The sequence below is a fragment of the Aquarana catesbeiana genome, linkage group LG12 (genome assembly GCF_042186555.1).
Source record: "Aquarana catesbeiana isolate 2022-GZ linkage group LG12, ASM4218655v1, whole genome shotgun sequence".
Classification (NCBI taxonomy): Eukaryota; Metazoa; Chordata; class Amphibia; order Anura; family Ranidae; genus Aquarana; species Aquarana catesbeiana.
Window position 1 is genome coordinate 39279110 of NC_133335.1, and position 21765 is coordinate 39300874.

General features: G+C 41.2%; 1 protein-coding gene across 1 annotated transcript; it reads left to right on the forward strand.

Annotated features, from left to right (window-relative positions):
* The first annotated feature begins 2316 nt into the window (after positions 1 to 2316).
* MYL4 (myosin light chain 4) lies at positions 2317 to 19412 on the forward strand. Its single transcript, XM_073607611.1, has 7 exons — positions 2317 to 2520; positions 8321 to 8348; positions 10725 to 10874; positions 13919 to 14092; positions 14802 to 14879; positions 16318 to 16358; positions 19183 to 19412. The coding sequence occupies exons 1-6, from the start codon at positions 2407 to 2409 to the stop codon at positions 16344 to 16346; spliced, it is 573 nt and encodes a 190-aa protein (XP_073463712.1). The 5' UTR covers positions 2317 to 2406; the 3' UTR covers positions 16347 to 16358; positions 19183 to 19412.
* Positions 19413 to 21765: the final 2353 nt, after the last annotated feature.

Here is a 21765-nt window from a genome sequence, read left to right on the forward strand (position 1 = left end):
GTATGCCCCACAGATGCTCAATAGGGTTTAGGTCTTTGCCAGTCCCTCACCTTTACCCACAGCTTCTTTAGCAAGGCAGTGGTCATCTTGGAGGTGTGTTTGGGGTCATTATCATGTTGGAATACTGCCCTGCGGCTAAGTCTCCGAAGGGAGGGGTCATGCTCTGCTTCAGTATGTCACAGTACATGTTGGCATTCATGGTTCCCTCAATGAACTGTAGCTCCCCAGTTCCAGCAGCACTCATGCAGCAGCAGACTATGACACTTTCACCACCATGCTTGACTGTAGGCAAGACACACTTGTCTTTGTACTCCTCACCTGGTTGCCGCCACACACGCTTGACACAATCTGAACCAAATAAGTTTATCTTGGTCTCATCAGACCACAGGACATGGTTCCAGTAATCTATGTCCTTAGTCTGCTTGTCTTCAGCAAACTGTTTGTGGGCTTTCTTGTCCATCATCTTTAGAAGAGGCTTCCTTCTGGGACGACAGCCATGCAGACCGATTTGATGTAGTGTGCGGCGTATGGTCTGAGCACTGACAGACTGACCCCCCACCCCTTCAACCTCTGCAGCAATGCTGGCAGCACTCATACATCTATTTCCCAAAGACAACCTCTGGATATGACGCTGAGCACGTGCACTCAACTTCTTTGGTCGACCATGGCGAGGCCTGTTCTGAGTGGAACCTGTCCTGTTAAACCGCTGTATGGTCTTGGCCACAGTGCTGCAGCTCAGTTTCAGGTTGTTGCCACTCTACTTATAGCCTAGGCCACCATTATGTAGAGCAACAATTCTTTTTTTCAGAGAGTTCTTTGCCACGAGGTCCAAAATCGAGCTCTTTGGCATCAATCAACTCGCTGTGTTTAGAAGAGGAGGAATGCTGCCTATGACCCCAAGAACACCATTCTCACCATCAACAATGGAGGTGGAAACATTATGCTTTGGGGTAGTGGCGGCTAGTGCTCTAAATTTTGGAGGGGCGGCACAAGCTAACATCACCCCACCCACCATGGGAGCAAAACAGAGGCGATAACCTGATTTCTGATTGGCCGGGAGGAGCATCTGTGTGTCAATAGCGAACATTTATTCGCTATTGCCACACAAGTGGGTGTGCTCAGGGTGCAGTGCTCTACACCCCAACCCCCCCTCCCCTTTTTAAGCCTATTAGAGCCTCTGGTTCTAATCACGTGCTTCAAAAAAACACACCCCCGCCATTGGAATCCATAGTCCGGTGCCCTGTATGTAGATCAGGGGGCCGGACGCATGAATAGGGGGGCGGCGCCTCTGCGACCCTTATGGAGAGCCCGCTACTGCTTTGGGGGTGTTTTTCTGCTAAGGGGACAGGACAACTTCACCGCATCAAAGGGGAGATGGATGGGGCCATGTACTGTTAAATCTTGGGTGAGAACCTCCTTCCCCCAGCCAGGTCATTGAAAATGTGTCCCTCATTCCCATCTCAAAATGTTGGGAGGTATACTGAAGGTCCACTTTAAGGTCCTGGAGTGGCCTAGCCAGTCAACAGACCTTAATCCCATAGAAAATATGTGGCGGGAGCTGAAGATTCGAGTTACCAAACGTCAGCCTGGAAACCTTAATGACTGGGAGAGGATCTGGGACAAAATGCTTCCTGAGATGTGTGCAAACCTGGTGGCCAACTACAAGAAACCTCTGACCTCTGTGATTGCCAACAGGGGTTTTGCCATCAAGTACTAAGTCATGTTTTGCGAAGGGGTCAAATACTTATTTCACTCATTCAAATGCAAATTAATAACTTTTTTGAAATGTGTTTTTCTGGATATTTTTGTTGTTATTCTGTCTCTCACTGTTAAAATAAACCTACCATTAAAATTATAAACTGATCGTTTCTTTGTCAGTGGGCAAACGTACAAAATCAGCAGGGGGATCAAATACTTTCCCCCCCCCCACTATATATGGTATTGAATTGTGTTATAACTGTACTGTCTGCCCTCATGTTGTAAACTGTTGGCACTATATAAATCCTGTATAATAATAATAATATCTGGTACTATATACTATGGTTTATTGCACTATGCAAAGTGCAATAATCCATAGCATCCAATCAGATCAGAGAATGATACCTTTTGACGCTATTAGTGCACATAGTCCTCTGAACAAGCACAGTTGTGACTGCATGGAGAATGAATGACAGCCTGCCAGCAATGCTGAGGGTGTGTGGCAGGGCTGGTGTTAATACGTGAGCGGAGCCAGGGGCTGATAACAATGAATACTTGTGTCCTGTAGGGCATCTCTCTGTCAGGCTTCCTTTTATAGTAACACAGCTCCCACTCCTTGCATATAAGAGGGAGCAGAGTGACCACCCCGGCTCTGTCATTCCTGTCCTCTTCTCCTTCTCATTCCCAAGCCGTCCTCACTCACACATCATGGCCCCCAAGAAGCCTGAACCAAAAAAGGAAGCCCCCAAGGCGGCCGCTGCACCGGCACCTGCCGCCCCAGAGCCCCCAAAGGAGGTTGCCTTTGACCCCAAGAGTATCACGGTGAGTACTGATGAACAAGGGGTGATGCAGAAACTTGGTAAATAGCATAGTAACCATCGCTTTCTGATTTCCAGGGCTTTAAAGATTAGGATATGCAAAGTGATTTCTGATAAATTGATTTCCCAACAAAATTTCCAAAATTCTCAATTTCGCGCAGGTGTTTGCCTAGACAAAAATTTGCTTGGAAAGCAAAGAAAGAACAAAAAACTTTTTTTTTTGTTAAGTTTATTTTTTTTTTTTTTCCTTTTTTTGTATATGTGATTATTATTTGTGTACTGTCATTTTACTTTTTTATTTTTATTTGTTTATGTTTTTCTTTTTTTTTTTAGTTAAGTTTATTTATTTTTTTTCCTTTTTTTGTGTATGTGATTATTATTTGAGTACTGTCATGTTACTTTTTTATTTTTATTTGTTTATGTTTTTCTTTCTGTGAAGAAAAAAAAGTAAACTAATGATGCTAAAGAAGAGATGAGGAGCTCTTTTTTTTATTTTTTTATTTTACACAAGAGCAAGTCCAGTAGCAGAGTTACCATTGCTTTTTGATTTCCAGGGCTTTAAAGAATAGGATTAGCGAGGTGATTTCTGATAAATTGATTTCCCAACAAAATTTCCAAAAAATTCTCAATTTCACTCAGGTGTTTGCTTAGGCAAAAATTTGCTCGGAAAGCAAAAAAAAAACAACTTTTTTTTAGTTAAGTTTATTTTTTGTTTTTATTCCTTTTTTGTGCGTGATTATTATTTGTGTACTGTCATTTTACGTTTTTATTTTTATTTGTTTGTTTATGTTCTTCTTTCTGTGAAAAAAATGTAAACTAATGATGCTAAAGAAGAGATAAGGAGATTTCTTTTTTTTTTTACCACAAGAGCAAGTCCAATAGCAGAGTTACCATTGCTTTCTGATTTCCAGGGCTTTAAAGAATATGATGAGCGAAGTGATTTCTGATAAATTGATTTCCCAACAAAATTTCCAAAAAATTCTCAATTTCACTCAGGTGTTTGCCTAGGCAAAAATTTGCTTGGAAAGCAAAAAAAAATTTAAAAAATGCTTTTTTTTAGTTAAGTTTATTTTTTGTTTTTTCCTTTTTTCGTGTATGTGATTATTATTTGTGTACTGTCATTTTACTTTTTTATTTTTATTTGTTTATGTTTTTCTTTCTGTGAAAAAAATGTAAAGTAATGATGCTAAAGAAGAGATGAGGAGCTCTTTTTTATTATTATTATTATTTTACACAAGAGCAAGTCCAATAGCAGAGTCACCATCGCTTTCTGATTTCCAGGGCTTTAAAGAATAGATGAGCGAAGTGACTTCTGATAAATTGATTTCCCAACAAAATTTCCAAAAATTCTCAATTTCGCACAGGTGTTTGCTTAGGCAAAAACTTGCTTGGGAAGCAAAAAAAAAATACTTTTTTTTTTTTAAGTATATTTATTTTTTTTTCCTTTTTTTGTGTATGTGATCATTATTTGTGTATAGTAATTTGACTTTTTTTGATTTGTTTAAAAAAAATGTAAAATAATAATCCTAAAGAAAAGATGAGGAGCTGTCCTTTTTTTTTTTATCACAAGAGCAAGTCCAGGATAGTTGGATGGAGCTTCTGTAACCTGCAGGAGCCATTTAAAAAAGACAAAAAAAAAAAATACATAAAAAGAAATAAAAAAAAAAACACCAAAAAGCTTTGCCTTCTCTAATGACTCCAATGTAGCTTACCAACTTTGGCTACAATCTCCGAGTTTCCGATGAGATTTAGGGGAAATGACAACTCTCAATTTCTCTCATTGCTATTTGAAATCTGTTTCTAGTTTTACCACCAATATTTTTTTTTTAGATTCAATCCCCGTCATCCATTAAGGTGCTGAGGGCTGATAGTTACCAATATTTAAAAATGACTTGGGGACTGTTTGCTATTGGAACACACAAGTCTGTAAAAGGACCAAAGAAAAGGGGTGAAAGTCCCACACTTCTAGCAATAATGCATGTTATCTTGTACTTTAAGGTGCAATGCATTCATTTTTAATGGGCTGCCAATGCACCCTAACATCCTTAAAATTACCATTTTTTTTGCAAGTGCATTGTCTTACTGCATTGGGATGCCATTAAAAATTATTGAGATTATTACGATTTGAAAGTGTGAATTTTTACATTTAGGTGTAAGAGTTCAAAACAAAAAGGAAAAAAAAACATGACCCCTCTCTCTTTCCATCATGCATTCTTTCACACTGATCTCACAATCTCATCTGCATGTCGTGGGCTGGTGACCACACACACAGCATTAGTGTCCCGAATGATGGGATCAGCAGGTTCCAAATGAAGATTAGAGAAGTATGAACCTATACTATACATGAGAGGCTACAACTGGGGCATATATAGACATACAGGAATGTGCGACTGACTGGGAGGAAATTCCAGACTTATCAAGAAACACTTGCTTTACTATTTATAAACTTGTTAGTGGGCTTTGCACTACAAGTATCAGTAGGAAAAAATTAACAAAAATAATAACTAGAGATATTCAGATGCTAGCCTTAGTTTCATTATTATTTTAGCAAACAAATCAAATCAATTACTGAAGCCTATCCTGTAACTATGAAAAAAATATTGTTTTTTTTGTGTCCTGTACAGATTTTTGTTAAAGTGTATTTTAAAGACAAAACTTTGTTATTATTATTATCATTATTTATTATTATTATTCTAATGTAATTATCATTTTAATAATATATATATATATATATATATATATATATATATATATATATATATATATACATATATATATACACACACACACACACTATATTACCAAAAGTATTGGGACACCTGCCTTTACACGCACATGAACTTCAATGGCAACCCAGTCTTTGTCCTTAGGGTTCATTATTGAGTTGGCCCACCCTTTGCAAGTATAACAGCTTCAACTCTTCTGGGAAGGCTGTCCACAAGGTTTAGGAGTTTGTCTATGGGAATGTTTGACCATTCTTCCAGAGGCGCATTTGTGAGGTCAGTCACTGATGTTGGACTAGAAGGCCTGGGTCGCAGTCTTTGCTCTAATACTTCCCAAAGGTGTTCTATCAGGCTGAGGTTAGGACTCTGTGCAAACAAGGCCAAATTCCACCACCCCAAACTCGCTCATCCATGTCTTAATGGACCTTGCTTTTTGCACTAGTCCAAATCATTTGGTGAAGGGGGGATTATGGTGTGGTCTTGTTTTTCAGGGGTTGCGCTTGGCCCCCTAGTTCCAGTGAAGGGAGCTCTTAAGACGTCAGCATACCAAGACATTTTGGACAATTTCATGCTCCCAGCTTTGTGGGAACAGTTTGGGGATGACCCCTCCCTGTTTCAACATGACTGCACACCAGTGCACAAAGCAAGGTCCATAAAGACATGGATGAGCGAGTTTGGGGTGGAGGAACTTGACTGGCCTGAGTCCTGACCTCACAAATGTGCTTCTGGAAGAATGGTCAAACATTCCCATAGACACACTCCTAAACCTTGTGGACAGCCTTCCCAGAAGAGTTGAAGCTGTTATAGCTGTAAAGGGTGGGCTAACTCAATATTGGACCCTACGGACTAAAACTGGGATGCCATTAAAGTCCATGTGAGTGTAAAGACAGGCGTCACAATACTTTTGGTAATATAGTGTATGATGTATCCCCGTAACAAAACTATTAGGGGCCCCCATCTCTCCAACCTTCATCTCAAATCCAGTTCTTCCAGCAGGAGTGAACAAAAGAAATCTTAACGTGTATGTTTAGACATAAGCTGGTACTGTCCTGGAAATGCTCAGTCCAATAGAGCTAAGCACATTATAGTCAAGAAAGATGTCACAGAGAAGGAAGACCGGTGGCACAAAGTGCTCACTAGCTAGCACATCAACACATAACCAATTAAATACTCAGCATGCACTGATCCCGCTGCTGACTGATGCCAATTACACTTCCAGAAAGGGAGAAACTATTAGCACTGCACCAACAGAGAAAATTCCATGTAACCCATTACTTCAGACTTAGCAAATAAGGTGCACTTAGAAGGGGCAATTGACTTAAGTGTTTCAGCACTTTGTGTCCCCCAAACTTAGCCCTGCTAGCAAAGAAACCTAATAAAAGTCAATACTTTTTTTCCGTTTAGGATAGAATGTGGAAGAGTTAGAACCCATGTCAGGTTTTTGATGCTGTCTATGTCTCATCTGGGCAGATTAACACTCTTTATTGGTCCAAGTGACCACTGTTTTCAATAAAGAAAGTAATGGAAATCCAAGAATGGGGAGTTGTCACAGGAACAGGGGGTGAAAGGAAATCTTCTATTTGGCAAAATTGTTCTGGTGATAACTGTCCTTGAAGAGCGTGAGATCTCCTCTTATTTCCTGATGTGTCCCTGGGACACGAAGTTGAGGGGAATCTCCCCAAAGGTGCACAGACAACAAAAATAATCCCTATAAACTATACAAAAGTGGCAACCAACACTTCCCTTATTCAACTCTCAAAATTGTGATTAAAATGTCAGTCCACCCTAAATTTATATTTTAGCTATATGTCAAGCCTGGTGGCCTGAGTTAGCCCCTAGCTTCTTATATGTCTTATGCCGCGTACACACGGTCGGACTTTTCGGCTACAAAAGTCCGACAGCCCGTCCGACAGACTTTTAACTGACTTTTTGCGGACTTGCGGCAGACTTTCTAACGAACGGACTTGCCTACATACGATCACACAAAAGTCAGACGGATTCGTACGTGATGACGTACAGCGGACTAAAATAAGGAAGTTGATAGCCAGTAGCCAATAGCTGCCCTAGCGTGGGTTTTTGTCCTTCGGACTAGCATACAGATGAGCGGATTTCTGGGTCCGGCGTAGTTATGACGTAAAGATTTGAAGCATGTTTCAAATCTAAAGTCCGTCAGATTTGCGGCTGGAAAAGTCCGCTGAAAGTCCGGGGAAGCCCACACACGATCGGATTGTCAGCCGGCTTTAGTCCGTCAGCGTCCGTCGGACTTTTGTAGACGAAAAGTCCAACCGTGTGTACGCGGCATTAGATCATGGATGCTCAACCTATGGTTCTCCAGCTTTGGTGAAACACAAGTCCCCAGAAGCTTTGCAAGGCTGACAGTTCCAAGCATGACTCCCAAAGGCAGAGGCATGATGTAGTTCCGCAACAGCTGGAGGGCCACAGGTTGAGCACCCATGTCTTACATACTGCAACCATGAGGGCTTCCTATCATAACTCTTGACTCTGTTCCTATCCACCAAAAAGTTTAGGGTGTCCCCACCCATCTTTGTGTGTTTCATCTCCTCTTGGTACATTCTCCATAATATAAATTAAACATCAAGTAGGTAGAGGGGGGTCACTTATAATGGGCACAGGAAAACTAGGAAGATAACAGAGAGCAATGTTAAAAATATGTTGATGACAGTCACCGGATAGACCTATGATGTTGACCTACTATTTCCACTTAGGGTCTGATATAACCTGCTTTGGCTCCGAAGCACTCACTTCCCCCTCCCCACTCCTTTCCTATCCCTTTCTCACTAATACCTGTTCATTTCTAGCTATTTAGGTTTAAGATATTCCCAAATTTCTGATTTGGTTAGACTCTCGCAAGCATTTTGTATGTTGCTCTTCACTGATGTCCCCCCAATGTAACTGAATGCTATGTTGTATTCCTGTATAATGTTATCAGTGGATATCCAAATGTCTGTGTACTCTAATTTGGACAAACATATTGGACAAGAAAACCATATTGATTTAGTATAGTGTTGTCTCTTCTTCTAATACAATCAACTAACAGTCATAACTTTCTTTTATCTGCAGATTGAGTACGGCGCTGACCAGATTGAAGGCAAGTCCTTTTTTTATCATAAGTGTTTAAGTATTTGGTACAATTTACAACATGCGCCCTTTGGCATCCTCCAGCTTTAGGTTCATCTAGGTTATAAAAAATCATTATTCATGTTATAACTCTTTAGGAGGTTCTCTGTTATATACAATTAGATAACTAGGCTAAAGGGGGAATTGGGCTTCTTCATAGGGGAATTGGGCTCCTTCATAACAACAACAGCAGGTGTGTGTTAATATTCAGGTATGGTAATACTTCAGTTGCCAGCATGTGGTGGGCTTCATCAGAAAAGGAGCTCCCTGAGTAGCCTCCAAACTCTCTCATATAAACAATCCTTCAAGAAAAAAATTGTCTCAGGGCCTATTTGGATCTATGTGTGCTAAAAGGTGCACTTTTTAGTGTTAGGCAGGTGTGTTTTAATGTGTTAACGTGCATTTCCTTTGTATGTTGACTTGCTTTAAAATTCCAAAAGTTTTTATTTAACCTTTTTAAATATGCATATTTTCGTTATCCTGCCTTGAAAGTCATTACTCAGGCACTTTCTGTTATACGATGACAACTGCTTCCCATTCGGTTTGCTTTGTTGTCACCCTGCCACATGCACCCCTGGTAGGGACTACAAGCTGCCATGCCAATACAGAATGCACAGACATGGTTGGAGGAGATCAGCAGCATTGAGATGCCAAAAAGGAGAAAAAAGGGTAAAAACTAAATGTAATTTAAAGGATAACTCCACTTCCATGTGGAAAAAAATAGCAAGGGGAAAAAAAAAATTAAGCATATACAATTGCAACACAAGTCATATTGTAGTTGAATGTTATAAAAAATGTCCTTTCCTTTTCGATCTGCAGCAATGTAATTCTATGTAAAATGCAATGCAATATGCCTACCCGGAGGTATTCTGTATTCCCCCCAGAAATATAATTTTTTGCTAGTGTGATTGGCTCACTGGTTTTCCCAGAAGAGATCAGACATCCCCTGCAACAAAAATGTCATTTTTGGTAAGATACTGCCAATAGGAAATCATGTCTAAAGGGATGCAGACCCTGCAATTTTCCTCATTAGAGCCCTGCAGGTGCAGCAGCTGATTGATAATTATGAAACTGCTCTCATTAGATTAACTTTCCATATGGGCACAGAAAAACACACAGGGATTTCTTCAGAAAAACAAAAGGTAGAAATCTGCAACAAAGTTTGTTAAAATCCTACATAGATCACCCAGAGAGGGGGGTGTTTTTTTTTTCTCAACAAATATGGAGTTATTCTTTAATTATTTTAATTTAAGAGTTTATAAAACATGGTGCTTTAGCAAATGATTGTCACCTAGTTAGACTTTAGATGTCCGTTAATTATGGATACTGTAGCAGGAATAATGGCACAGCCGACAGACAAACCTCCAGCAATGTCTGGGGGTTAAGGGGCTATCGAAGAACCTGGAATGAAGAGAATGCCCAATGGAATAATTCTAACGCATGTATAATGTATATTGTAGTAACATGATACTATAGAGTCTAATTGCCGTAGCAAGGGCTACCTCCCAGCTGTCTAGGATATTCCATGGGGGTCATGGTGTTGACATAATGCAACTTGTTTTCCTAGAGTACAGTCCTTGGCATAACGGAAACTGTGTATTGAAGTGGATATGTACTTTAAAGAAAGAGACCAGGTTCTCTTGAAGTCCATTTTCCACCAGCTTGCATGGACTGTTCTTCTGCTGGGGCGAGTGTAGGTCTAAATAATGTGAAAGCTCCATGGCAGACAGTGTCAGAGCTTACACAGGGTTAATGGCATACCCACCCCCTCACATGGCAGAGATTTGACCTGGCGATTGGTCATCCAAGCGTAAGCACTGCATCCTGGGAGGAAGGAAAGGATTGTCTGATGCACTAACTATTTGCAATGGCTCTAACAGATGAATGAAACAGCAGGGAAGAACAAAAAAGATGAGTAGTGGGGGCAGGAGGAGCTTTTAAGAGAACCTGTTGCTTTAGCCTAAATGGTCAAAGTGACAGATTCTCTATCAAAAAGCATAGCAGCATTTTGGAAGCAGGAACCATAAGGGTGCCTTGTCCTGCTTGGTCCATTTTACCCCACTGTCTACTATACTACAGACCGGGCACTTCTAGATCACAAGACACCTTTCTCCTAGCTGCCTCCCACAGCTCAGGATCCATTCCCAAGACCCAAGTCCTATTAAACAGGGAAGGGAGAAGCTTGCTTAACTCTACGTAGGTTCAACTTTAATAAAGCCAAACCTTGCACAGGAATTCTTTTGGGAGCTGTGATGGCCAAGGAGGTGTAACTACCTACCGTATAAAAGCTGCACTTGTTCTGAGATCTATCAGTAGCAGTTAAACTTTTCACTCCTCCTATTTCCAGAATTTAAAGAAGCCTTCCAGTTGTTTGATCGTACTCCCGGAGGAGAATTGAAGATCACCTATGGACAATGTGGAGATGTATTAAGGGCTCTGGGACAGAATCCCACCAATTCAGAGGTGTTGAAGGTCTTGGGAAGACCCAAACCAGAAGGTGAGTGAGTTGTTTACTGTGGATGGCAGGGGGCTTTCCGAAAAAACAAACATTTATAATCCAGCTGTGGTGCAATTTTTGGGTCAGTTCATAGACATTCACACCCTTATTGGTCTATTACACTTAATGCCTGTACACTTAATGCCTGGCGTATAGCAGTCAAGCAAAAATACTCCACCCAACCAATTAACTGAAGGGTTGAAGCCTGGTACACACCACTAGTTTTTTTTTTTTTTCATTCAACCCAGCAGGTTGAACAAAAAATAAATAAACAGATCTAGTCGGAGCTGCTGTACTAACCATTCAATGTTAGTACAACTATCTCCCCTGCTGTTCTATTGTGTTCTGACAGGGGGATGGCCCCCCATTGGCTGAGAGTGCTGATCGGCTGCTGGTTCTCCAGCATGCACATCCGACAGAAGCCGGCTGCCACACACGCGGGGCGAATGTCAGCTATTGAACCAGCCGATGACGTCCAGCATTCGCCCCGTGTGTGCTAGGCTTTACAGAAGTATTGTAGTTCAAGGGTTTCATAAGCATTTCCATAATCACCTGAATAATTAGTTAATGTGTCTCTTGAAAAGCGTGTAGATCCATGTGAATGATACCAGTAGCTGAGACATCCAGTGACTGGATTCTAATGCTTTGGTTGTCATTTTGGTCACATATCTAAAAAAAACGAACCAAAGTTCTGTTTTTTTGTACTGTGGAATCTAGCTGTACAATTGTAAAATAAAAAACATTAATTGTAACCATTTCATGAGATAAATTAGTCAGAAGCAAAATAACTTTGTAGTCAAGAGGGTTAGTTCAACGTTATAAAAAAAAAAAAAAAAATACTCTTTGCTGTTCATGAACACCATTTCATAACCCTGAACTAATACTAATCAACACTCTGGGAATTATCTTTTGTTTTTGTTTTTTAATTTACATTGGTCCTGTTTAGTTAAATTTAATTTGTGATTTCTCGCTTCTGAAGGGTTCCTGGGGATGCAGAAATTCACTGTAGTAGTTTGTGCTTTCATCATGCTTTGAGTGACCTATCTACTGTATACTGAACACAGGGGTCACTCACTTGCCATCACCACTACCAATCAGAGAATGTCTTGTATTTTTTGAATGAATTCAAGGCGTTCTCTGATTGGATAGGGTGGAGAGGAGATGGTGTCACGATCTCCACCTTGTCCAACCAGAGAATGCCTTGTATTCATTGAAAGAATACAGGATGTTCTCTGCCGAGTGAGCGACCAAGTTCAGTATACAAATGGCAACTCACTTGGGCAGCGCCCGGAAGAGACCAGTGCTGACTGTATGTAGCACAGGCTACTACAATAAATTTCTGCAGTTCTCTGGATGTGAGATGTGAAGAATTAGATGTAATCCAGCTGGACCACTGGAAGTAAAAAAAAAAAAAGATACGGTAATTCCTGGAATTCAGGTTTAAGCGAACAGAACAGCATGTTTTTCAATTAAGTTTTTTTTTATAAATCACAGCCATAGAATGGGCAGCAATGTAGGGCACAAGATCTACCATATAAATAGTATTGCTTTTGTAAAATGATATGCAGGTCCCGAGGGTTTCTGGCTCAATGTGACATACCTTCCATGTTGAACAAACGCTCAGCCTTGCCCACCTGGCGTTAGGGCTCTTTCTATTTCAGCGGCAGGGATTAATGCCCCTCAAGGCCTGAGCACAGAGGGAAGGGTGGGCATCACTCCGAGAGGCCTTTATAGAATTGTGGGCATTTCACTCAACCTATTTGTAGGAGGTGTAATCATTGCTATACTCAGAGGAATTAAATTCCCAGTATTAAGAGTACAGACCAGGCCCATACCATGAAGAGCGTTACATTCCCAATGCGGACCCAGGGGAGGGCGAGTGACATTTCAGCAAGCTGTGGTATGTGTGCTATTATCTGTGAATGCAGTCAATGCCGGGGAACAGAAAATCTTAGGAGCCGAGGTCACAAATGGTCACTTCTAAGACTTTAGATTTAGTGGCTTAATACCCAGAGTCCGCCAGTTGTCTCGCTGTAGATCCCCAGTCGGATATACAATACTCTAAAGCATATTCAGAATACAATACAGCTTAAATCATTGCACTTTAAAGGACTACATGAATCTATGATGGCAAGGACTATAGAAAAGGTGGATCAAGGCCAAGACAACTGCCTTAAGGCAAACCTGTAATGAGAGAAACATGATGGCAGCCATTGGTGACGTCTCCTTCTGGAAATGCTATTTGCCTGGCTGTCATGCCAATGACTGTCACTGACCCCAAATAAGATCTTTATACTTGTTCAAGATCAGTGGCTCAAAAATAATAAATCTACAGGTAGATGCCAATTTTTGGAATCTTTCACTGACTTTTTAATTCTTTTGTGGCATTTTCTGAACCTGGATTTCCTGCTCTGGTTACCTACTACAGCCATTATAAGAAGATCTCAATATTCTTCCTGAATTTTTAACTTTTATTTTAATGGAAAGTGCAGCAAAGTGATCGAGGCTCCTCTCAATGCAGAAAACCTGAAATGTCAGACAAAACATACATTATATATTATTTATTTACTTGATGATTTTTTTTTTTGATGGTGGAAAAGGTTTTCATTGCTGTCTGTGTTCTCTTTAGAGAGCTCTCCCTCACTTTCAGTTCAGGTGACCAAAGAAGAAGTAGGGTAGTTTGCCTGTTGGGAACACAAATGTCTATTCACATTATTGCACAGTTCTAGTCTCCTTAACCACTCAGGAAGTGAGGGAACATCTCCCAAATGGCTACAGAAACAGTGAAAAAAACCTGTTTAAAGTTTTAGCTCTTCACCATTTTTTTTTTTTTTGGAAAGAGTTTTGGCTGGAATTATGCTTTAAGTTAAAAAAAATATTAAAGAAAAGTAAGTGATTTAACTTATTAGCACTCACCCAACAGCAAAATATCTGTTTTGGGTGGTCTATATATTTATCTATTAATTAAAATGTATTTAATTCTAATTAAGCTGTACTAGTGATTAGTAGCAAGTTAACCTCAGACTTCTGTTTCTGCATTTCAGAATTAAATACCAAACTCTTGGACTTTGAGACCTTCCTTCCAATGCTCCAGCACATCTCCAAAAGTAAGGACCGGGGCTCTTTTGAGGACTTTGTGGAAGGACTTCGTGTTTTTGACAAAGAGAGCAACGGCACTGTAATGGGAGCAGAACTGCGTCATGTTTTGGCCACTTTGGGTGAGTCACAGCATCTTGCCTCCTCATAATAAAAGGACAGTTAAAGAAATTGGAATGGGTCAATCTGGTGTATGAAAAACACAATTTTTTAGTTTGATAAAGCAAGGTGCCAATGCAATTCAGAGGCTTGAAACCACTTCCTTCTTCAGGGCCTATGAAGAGGAACATGGCCTAGGACTGCTTATTGTAGAAATGTCACTGCGTGCATGTAACATGTGTGTTCTAGTCAGTTTGCAGATGATAGATGTAAGCAATGTGGTGGCAAGTGTAAATTCACATTAACAATGTCAAACAAAAGCTTTTCACCAGACTGCTTGCAACTATTAAACCCCTAAACCATGTTGGAACTTTTTATCTGAATAAAAATGGATTTACCATATAATGGTTTGACCCACCATTTTTTCTATGGTGCTACATGTGTCTTCTCTTTTTTATGGTTGCACCCAAGTTTCTCTGGTTGGACCATGGATTCCTTTGCTTTTGAAAACAGCCTTGCTAAAGATTTATCCACTTCTGGAACTTTAGAACACTTTAGCAGAATGTACCTCAGTATCAGTATCCAGTGCTGCTTTTTTCCACATTGCCCTTTGTTTGTCTTCTCATAACGGCCAACATCAGTCATGTCAATGTACCCCCACTAGATGCAACACATGCAAAAACTTGTATTCTTCAGAAACCACCAGGGTTTTCTTTTCTCTGTCCCATATAGGTGAGAAGCTACAAGAGAGTGAAGTGGAGCAGCTCCTAGCAGGGCAAGAAGATGCCAACGGATGTATCAACTATGAAGGTAAACCACCACATACAGGCCTGCACTGGCCCCAACAGACATCTTTATAGTCTTTGTTTTGCTGCAGTGTTGGTTATTGTTTCTGAATAAATAAAAAAAAAACTTTTTTAGCTGTACTTACTTTGTGTCTTAAGCTGGCCATGCATTATACCATTTTCTTATTCAATTTCCTTTAGAATTACCTTCAACTATGTGTCAGAAACCATGAATCAGACTGAGACAGAAGTACAGTTAAATCACACTTGTTTAATAATAAAGGAAATAGAACAAACATAGTCAAAACATAGCCAAAGTTTGGTAACCGGAATGGATAGTCAGCCAAGCCAGAAAGTCAGGGATCAGTGTAGTAGAACAGCAAGCAGGATCTGGAGTCACAAGGGATGTCAGCCAAGCAGTCTTTAACAGGAACACAGGAGATAGTCTCTGTGATGTTGACCAAGGCAAAGGCAGAGATCCTCTGGGCTGGACGAATTAAGTAGGCAGGACTGACCAGCAGGATATCATCAACAGGTCAGTAACTATGGAGAGATAGGAGCTGGCAATTAGCCAACAGCTGAGCAGCTCAGAGAAGGAAGGGCTGAGCCCAGCCCTGACACTATGTAGTGCAAGGGCCTGCCTAATTGCATACGAATTGAAAGTGTTTAGGTTTGACCTCATATTATATGGTTTTGGTAAATCTAAAGGAAAATTGTACAAGAAAATTGTATTATGTATGGTCAGCCTTAAAACCCATACACACTATTAGATTTTCTGCAGATTTTTGTCTTCAGATTTACCAAAACCATAATATGAGGTCAAGCCTTAAGAGTTTAAATTTGTATGCAATCAGGCAGACCCTTGCACTACATGGTTTTGGTCAATCTGAAGACAAAAATCTGCAGAAAATCTAATGTGTGTATGGGGTCTTACTTTTCATCTAAGAGTTGAGGTGTGGAGTCACATTGCTGCTCCATGAACTGCCTGACATCATGCTTATAATACACATTGTAACAGCATTAAATAACAGAGCCCCAAGGTTGTTTAGAATTCCAATTGAAATGTGTGTGGGCACCTAGAGGCGTACATGCCTGCAGCAGCCTCAAGAAGACTACAGATACAACCAAATGCTAAACCAAAGTGGAGACAATTTTGTTGGTCCTTTAAACAGTGTTTCTTTAATGGTGGGGCTGTTATGCACACTAAGAAGCTGGAAGTTATCAGCAGGAAGTCAGGCAGTAATGACTATCAGACCTCAGGTGGCCACTGACTCTTGACTCCCAGCTTAAAAGACAGACACAAGCAAGGTAAATAAAAATACAGGTCAAGACTGATTATTCAGTTGCGGCAGCAGCCCTGTTGTAGATGATCCACTGTAAGACAGTCTAGCATATTTTATTAATACTTGTGTAAAGAACAGAATTGATACATTATTCTCACATTTATTTTTATTTTCTCTTAGCTTTCATCAAGCACATCATGTCAGGATGAAGGGACAATACGGTATGTGTTCCCAAAGTCCCTACTTGGGACTACTACACCAAGTAGTTCCCAACTACTACTACAGTAACATTGCAGGGGGTGTGTGACACTTGTAACCCCTGAAGCATTTGATATTGCCTTTTCTAAGCCCAGTGGGAATTTACAGCAGGACAGTAGGATACATTATAATACCACTAGTGTACTACAGAGTTACAAATTCTGTAGGGTACATTAGGTTTTCAGCAGTGTACTTTAGCGTTATAAACATCTGTAGGGTACATTAGGTTCTCGGGAGTGTAGCATAGAGTTATAAACATCTGTAGGGTACACTAAGTTCCTTCTAGTGTACTGTTGAGGTATAATCATCTGTAGGGTACATTAGGTTCCCAGCAGTGTAGCATAGAGTTATAAACATCTGTAGGGTACATTAGGTTCCTGGCAGTGTAGCATAGAGTTAGAAACATCTGAAGGGTACATTAGGTTCCTGGCTGTGTAGCATAGAATTATAATCATTTCTAGGGTACATTAGGTTCTCAGCAGTGTAGCATAGAGTTATAAACATCTGTAGGGTACATCAGTGTACTGTTGAGGTATAAACATCTGTAGGGTACATTAGGTTTTCAGCAGTGTAGCATAGAATTATAAACATCTGTAGGGTACATTAGGTTTTCAGCAGTGTAGCATAGAATTATAAACATCTGTAGGGTACATTAGGTTCCCGGTAGTGTATCATAGAGTTATAAACATCTGTAGGGTATATTAGGTCCCGGTAGTGTATCATAGAGTTATAAACCTCTGTAGGGTACATTAGGTTCCCAGCAGTGTAGCATAGAGTTATAAACATCTTTAGGGTACATTAGGTTCCCGGTAGTGTAGCATAAAGTTAGAAACATATGTAGGTATATTAGGTTTCCGGCGTGTAGCATAAAGTTATAAACATCTGTAGGGTACATTAGGTTCCCGGTAGTGTATAATAGAGTTATAAACATCTGTAGGGTACATTAGGTTCCCGGTAGTGTATAATAGAGTTATAAACATCTGTAGGGTACATTAGGTTCCCAGTAGTGTAGCATAGAGTTATAAACATCTGTAGGGTACATTAGGTTCCCAGTAGTATAGCATAGAGTTATAAACATCTGTAGGGTACATTAGGTTCCCAGTAGTGTAGCATAGAGTTATAAACATCTGTAGGGTACATTAGGTTCCCGGTAGTGTATCACAGAGTTATAAACATCTGTAGGGTACACTAGATTCCCGGTAGTGTATCATAGAGTTATAAACATCTGTAGGGTACATTAGGTTCCCAGCAGTGTAGCATAGAGTTATAAACATCTTTAGGGTACATTAGGTTCCCGGTAGTGTAGCATAAAGTTAGAAACATATGTAGGTATATTAGGTTTCCGGGCGTGTAGCATAAAGTTATAAACATCTGTAGGGTACATTAGGTTCCTGGCAGTGTAGCATAGCGTTATAATCATTTCTAGGGTACATTAGGTTCTCAGCAGTGTAGCATAGAGTTATAAACATCTGTAGGGTACATCAGTGTACTGTTGAGGTATAAACATCTGTAGGGTACATTAGGTTTTCAGCAGTGTAGCATAGAATTATAAACATCTGTAGGGTACATTAGGTTTTCAGCAGTGTAGCATAGAATTATAAACATCTGTAGGGTACATTAGGTTCCCGGTAGTGTATCATAGAGTTATAAACATCTGTAGGGTATATTAGGTCCCAGTAGTGTATAATAGAGTTATAAACATCTGTAGGGTACATTAGGTTCCCGGTAGTGTATAATAGAGTTATAAACATCTGTAGGGTACATTAGGTTCCCGGTAGTGTATCATAGAGTTATAAACATCTGTAGGGTACATTAGGTTCCCAGCAGTGTAGCATAGAGTTATAAACATCTTTAGGGTACATTAGGTTCCCGGTAGTGTAGCATAAAGTTAGAAACATATGTAGGTATATTAGGTTTCCGGGCGTGTAGCATAAAGTTATAAACATCTGTAGGGTACATTAGGTTCCTGGCAGTGTAGCATAGCAGTATAGAGTTATAAACATCATAGAGTTATAAACATCTGTAGGGTACATTAGGTTTCTGACAGTTTACTGTTGAGTTATAAACATCTGCAGTGAAGAAATGTCATCAGCACACCAAGGATTCCTCAAAAAGGGTCCAAAATGATTTATTATCATGGTCACATGGTAAACATCAGGCAATGTTTCAGAGCCACGCAGGGCCCCTTCTTCAGGCCTGGCGAAGAGCCCTGCGTGGCTCAGAAATGTTGCCTGCTGTTTACCATGTGACCACTAAAATAAAGATTTGGACCCTTTTTGAGGAGTCTTTGGTGTGCTGATGACATTTCTTCACTGCAGATGTTTATAACTCAACAGTAAACTGTCAGAACTCTAAACTCTATGTTTATGCAGCCTGAGATCATTACAGCACCCAGTGTTACCGAATAGCCATTTTCAGGAACGTGTACATGGGAAATATTGTGTATAAACATCTGTAGGGTACATTAGGTTCTCACCAGTGTACCAGAGAGTTAAAAAATTCTGTAGGATACATAAGATTACCCCCAATTTACCATAGAGTTCTAAACATTAGTAGGGTACATTCGGTTTACACCAGTGTACTATAGAGTTATAAACATCTGTAAGGTACATTGGGTCCCCCCACAAGATACCAGAGAGTTTAAACATCTTTAAGGTATATCAGGCTCCCAGCATCTACCCAAAAGGCTTTATATATTTAGAGTAAGCATAAAATACATAAAAAAAGCTTTTAAAAAGGTAATTGATCACATGTACTCCAAAAAATAACATTATTCATGTTTTATAGGTTCCTGCAGATTAACCCACAGTCCCAATTGCCATACTGACCCTTCTGAGAAGAGCCAGAAGATGCATTACCCGAGCTGTCTGTAACATGCCTCTCCGATGTGGAAGTCCTGAAGTCCTTGTAAATAATCTCATCATTTGTTGAAGTGCCATATGAGATTGTAAATTTATTTGGGACTTTTGTTTTCTCCAGCGGTGCCTTTTCACCAAATAAATTTCACAGGAAAACAAGCTTGTGTCATCTAATTCTTTGTTTTTAGTAGTCCATGTTAAGATTTAAGGTGCCCACGCAAGACCCCTTTTAGACCCCTTTCACACTGGGGCACTTTTCGGGCGCTTTATCGCCTGTAAAGCACCTGAAAAACACCTCTCTGCAGCCCCAGTGTGAGAGCTTGAGTGCTTTCACACTGGGAGGCTGCGCTAGCAGGATGTTAAAAAAAGTCCTGTGAGCAGCATCTTTGGAGCGGTGAAGGAGCGGCGTATACACCGCTCCTGCCCATTGAAATGAATGGGCACTGCTGCCGAAGCTTCTGCAAAGCGCTTCGTCAGCGGCGCTACATGGGCGCATTTAACCACTTGTTCGGCCGCTAGCGGGGGTTAAAAGCGCTAGCAGCCAAATAGCACCCCTAAAATGACGGTAAAGCGCCGCTAAAACTAGAGGCTTTTTACCGTCACCCCCTGCCAGCTTCAGTGTGAAAGCAGCCTCACACTGGGGCATTTTTCAGGTGCTTTTGCTAAAAATAGCGCCTGAAAAATGCCTCGCCTGCAGCCCCAGTGTGAAAGTCCGAGTGCTTTCACACTGGGGCGGTGCGCTTGCAGGATGTTAGAAAAAGTCCTGCAAGCAGCATCTTTGGAGCGGTGAAGGAGTGGTGTACACAACGCTCCTCCACCGCTCCTGCCCATTGAAATGAATGGGGAAAGCTGCCGAATCGCCTGCAAAGCCCTTCGGCAGCAGAGCTACACAGGCGCATTTAACCATTTATGCTTTCACCTGTTTTATGGATCTGCATTCAACCCCCACTAGCGGCCGAAAAGCGCCGCTTAAATGACAGTAAAACGCCGCTAAAACTAGCAGCGTTTTACTATCAACGCCCGCCCCCGTGTGAAAGGGGTCTAAGAGCATGGGCAGATCCATAAAAAAGGTGAAAGCAATTGTTCATTTGCTAATGGTATGACAAAAACACCATGGCTCTGATAAAATCAACATGTTCATTCAGTTTACCTTGTTCTCTGTAACCCTTCACACTCTGGTCTTCTAACATGCTCAGTACGAGGGCAGTAGGATGTAAACAGTATGTTGTATATCATCTGCACCATCAGTCAGCCCCTCACCTAGAACTTGTTGGTCAGCTTTTGCTGATTATGAGGAGAGAGGTTTGCCAGGCCTTTTGGCTAGGTGGACCCAGGGTTGCTGATAAGGTAGTACAGTCGACCCTCCTGTACCGGGCTCAGGCCCCATTAGTTCAAAAGGGAGCCCAGGCACCTGCTGAACAGGAGGGCTAGCTGTACTGCCTTATTGCTGAGACAGATACTCTTGTGCCTCCCCCTGCAGCACTTCCGGCTTCTACTCCTCTTTCTCCTTCCAGCTGCGCTGCAGGGGGATTGGTTCTAGTATCTGCGCCCCCACCCCCCTGATGTACAGGACTCATGTGTGCCCCCCTTCCACCTGCTGTCCGAGCCCCCCTTCCACCTGCTGTCTGGGCCCCCCTGTGTGCCCCCCTTCCACCTGCTGTCCGAGCCCCCCTGTGTGCCCCCCTTCCACCTGCTGTCTGGGCCCCCCTGTGTGCCCCCCTTCCACCTGCTGTCTGGGCCCCCCTGTGTGCCCCCCTTCCACCTGCTGTCCAGGTCCCCCTTTGTGCCCTTTCCCCCTCAGCGCTGTGGGTTTCCCTCCTCTATTTCTGGCAGCTGCCGAGGGAACATGGGGGGATTGTTCTAGGTTGCGGAGTGGGGGGGGGGGTGCTGTAAATATGTCATATTTACCAGCCCCTTCCTTTCCTGAATGAACAAAATGAGAGATCAGTATGGATCGCTCCTGTGCCCATTCATCACTTCAACTGTAATTGATTGTGCATACTATGCTTCAGATTGTGAATGAACAGGAAGCCTGTGAACCCTTCCTATTTATTTATCTGTGCAGAAGAGAAAGGGACTGATAAATCGATGTCCTCAGTCCCTTTCTCAGACTCATATGTTAGACATGAGGGGTCTGTGGTAGACCTCTGATATTTCACCAAAATCCCCCCAACAGGCCAGTAAACATAAATAAATAATTAATAATTAAAAAAAAGTAGACATTCTATTAAATAATAATAATAAAAAAAATTAGGACTCATTCACATGTGCTTTGTTCTCTGAAGAGCGGTCAGCATTTGGATTGCTTTTCAAAGACAATCTGACAGGCAGTGAGGAGGCATCCTCACTGGCTATTTTAACCCAGCACTAGTGTGCTTTGCATGCAGTTGCTGGGCCTTTGCAGAGCTGTGCTATTCACTTGAATGAGTCTTGTACAATGGGGGTAAAATTTCTGCCATGGCTGTGAAGCATAGCATTGAGTCCGTGGCATGTGTACATGGGTAGTGGTTGG

Excerpts from the sequence above, each read along its gene's own strand:
- MYL4 (XM_073607611.1), top strand. The coding sequence starts at position 2,407 with ATGGCCCCCAAGAAGCCTGAACCAAAAAAGGAAGCCCCCAAGGCGGCC. Across the intron at positions 10,875-13,918 it reads GGGAAGACCCAAACCAGAAG|AATTAAATACCAAACTCTTG; the intron begins GTGAGTGAGTTG and ends TCTGCATTTCAG. Across the intron at positions 14,880-16,317 it reads CGGATGTATCAACTATGAAG|CTTTCATCAAGCACATCATG; the intron begins GTAAACCACCAC and ends ATTTTCTCTTAG.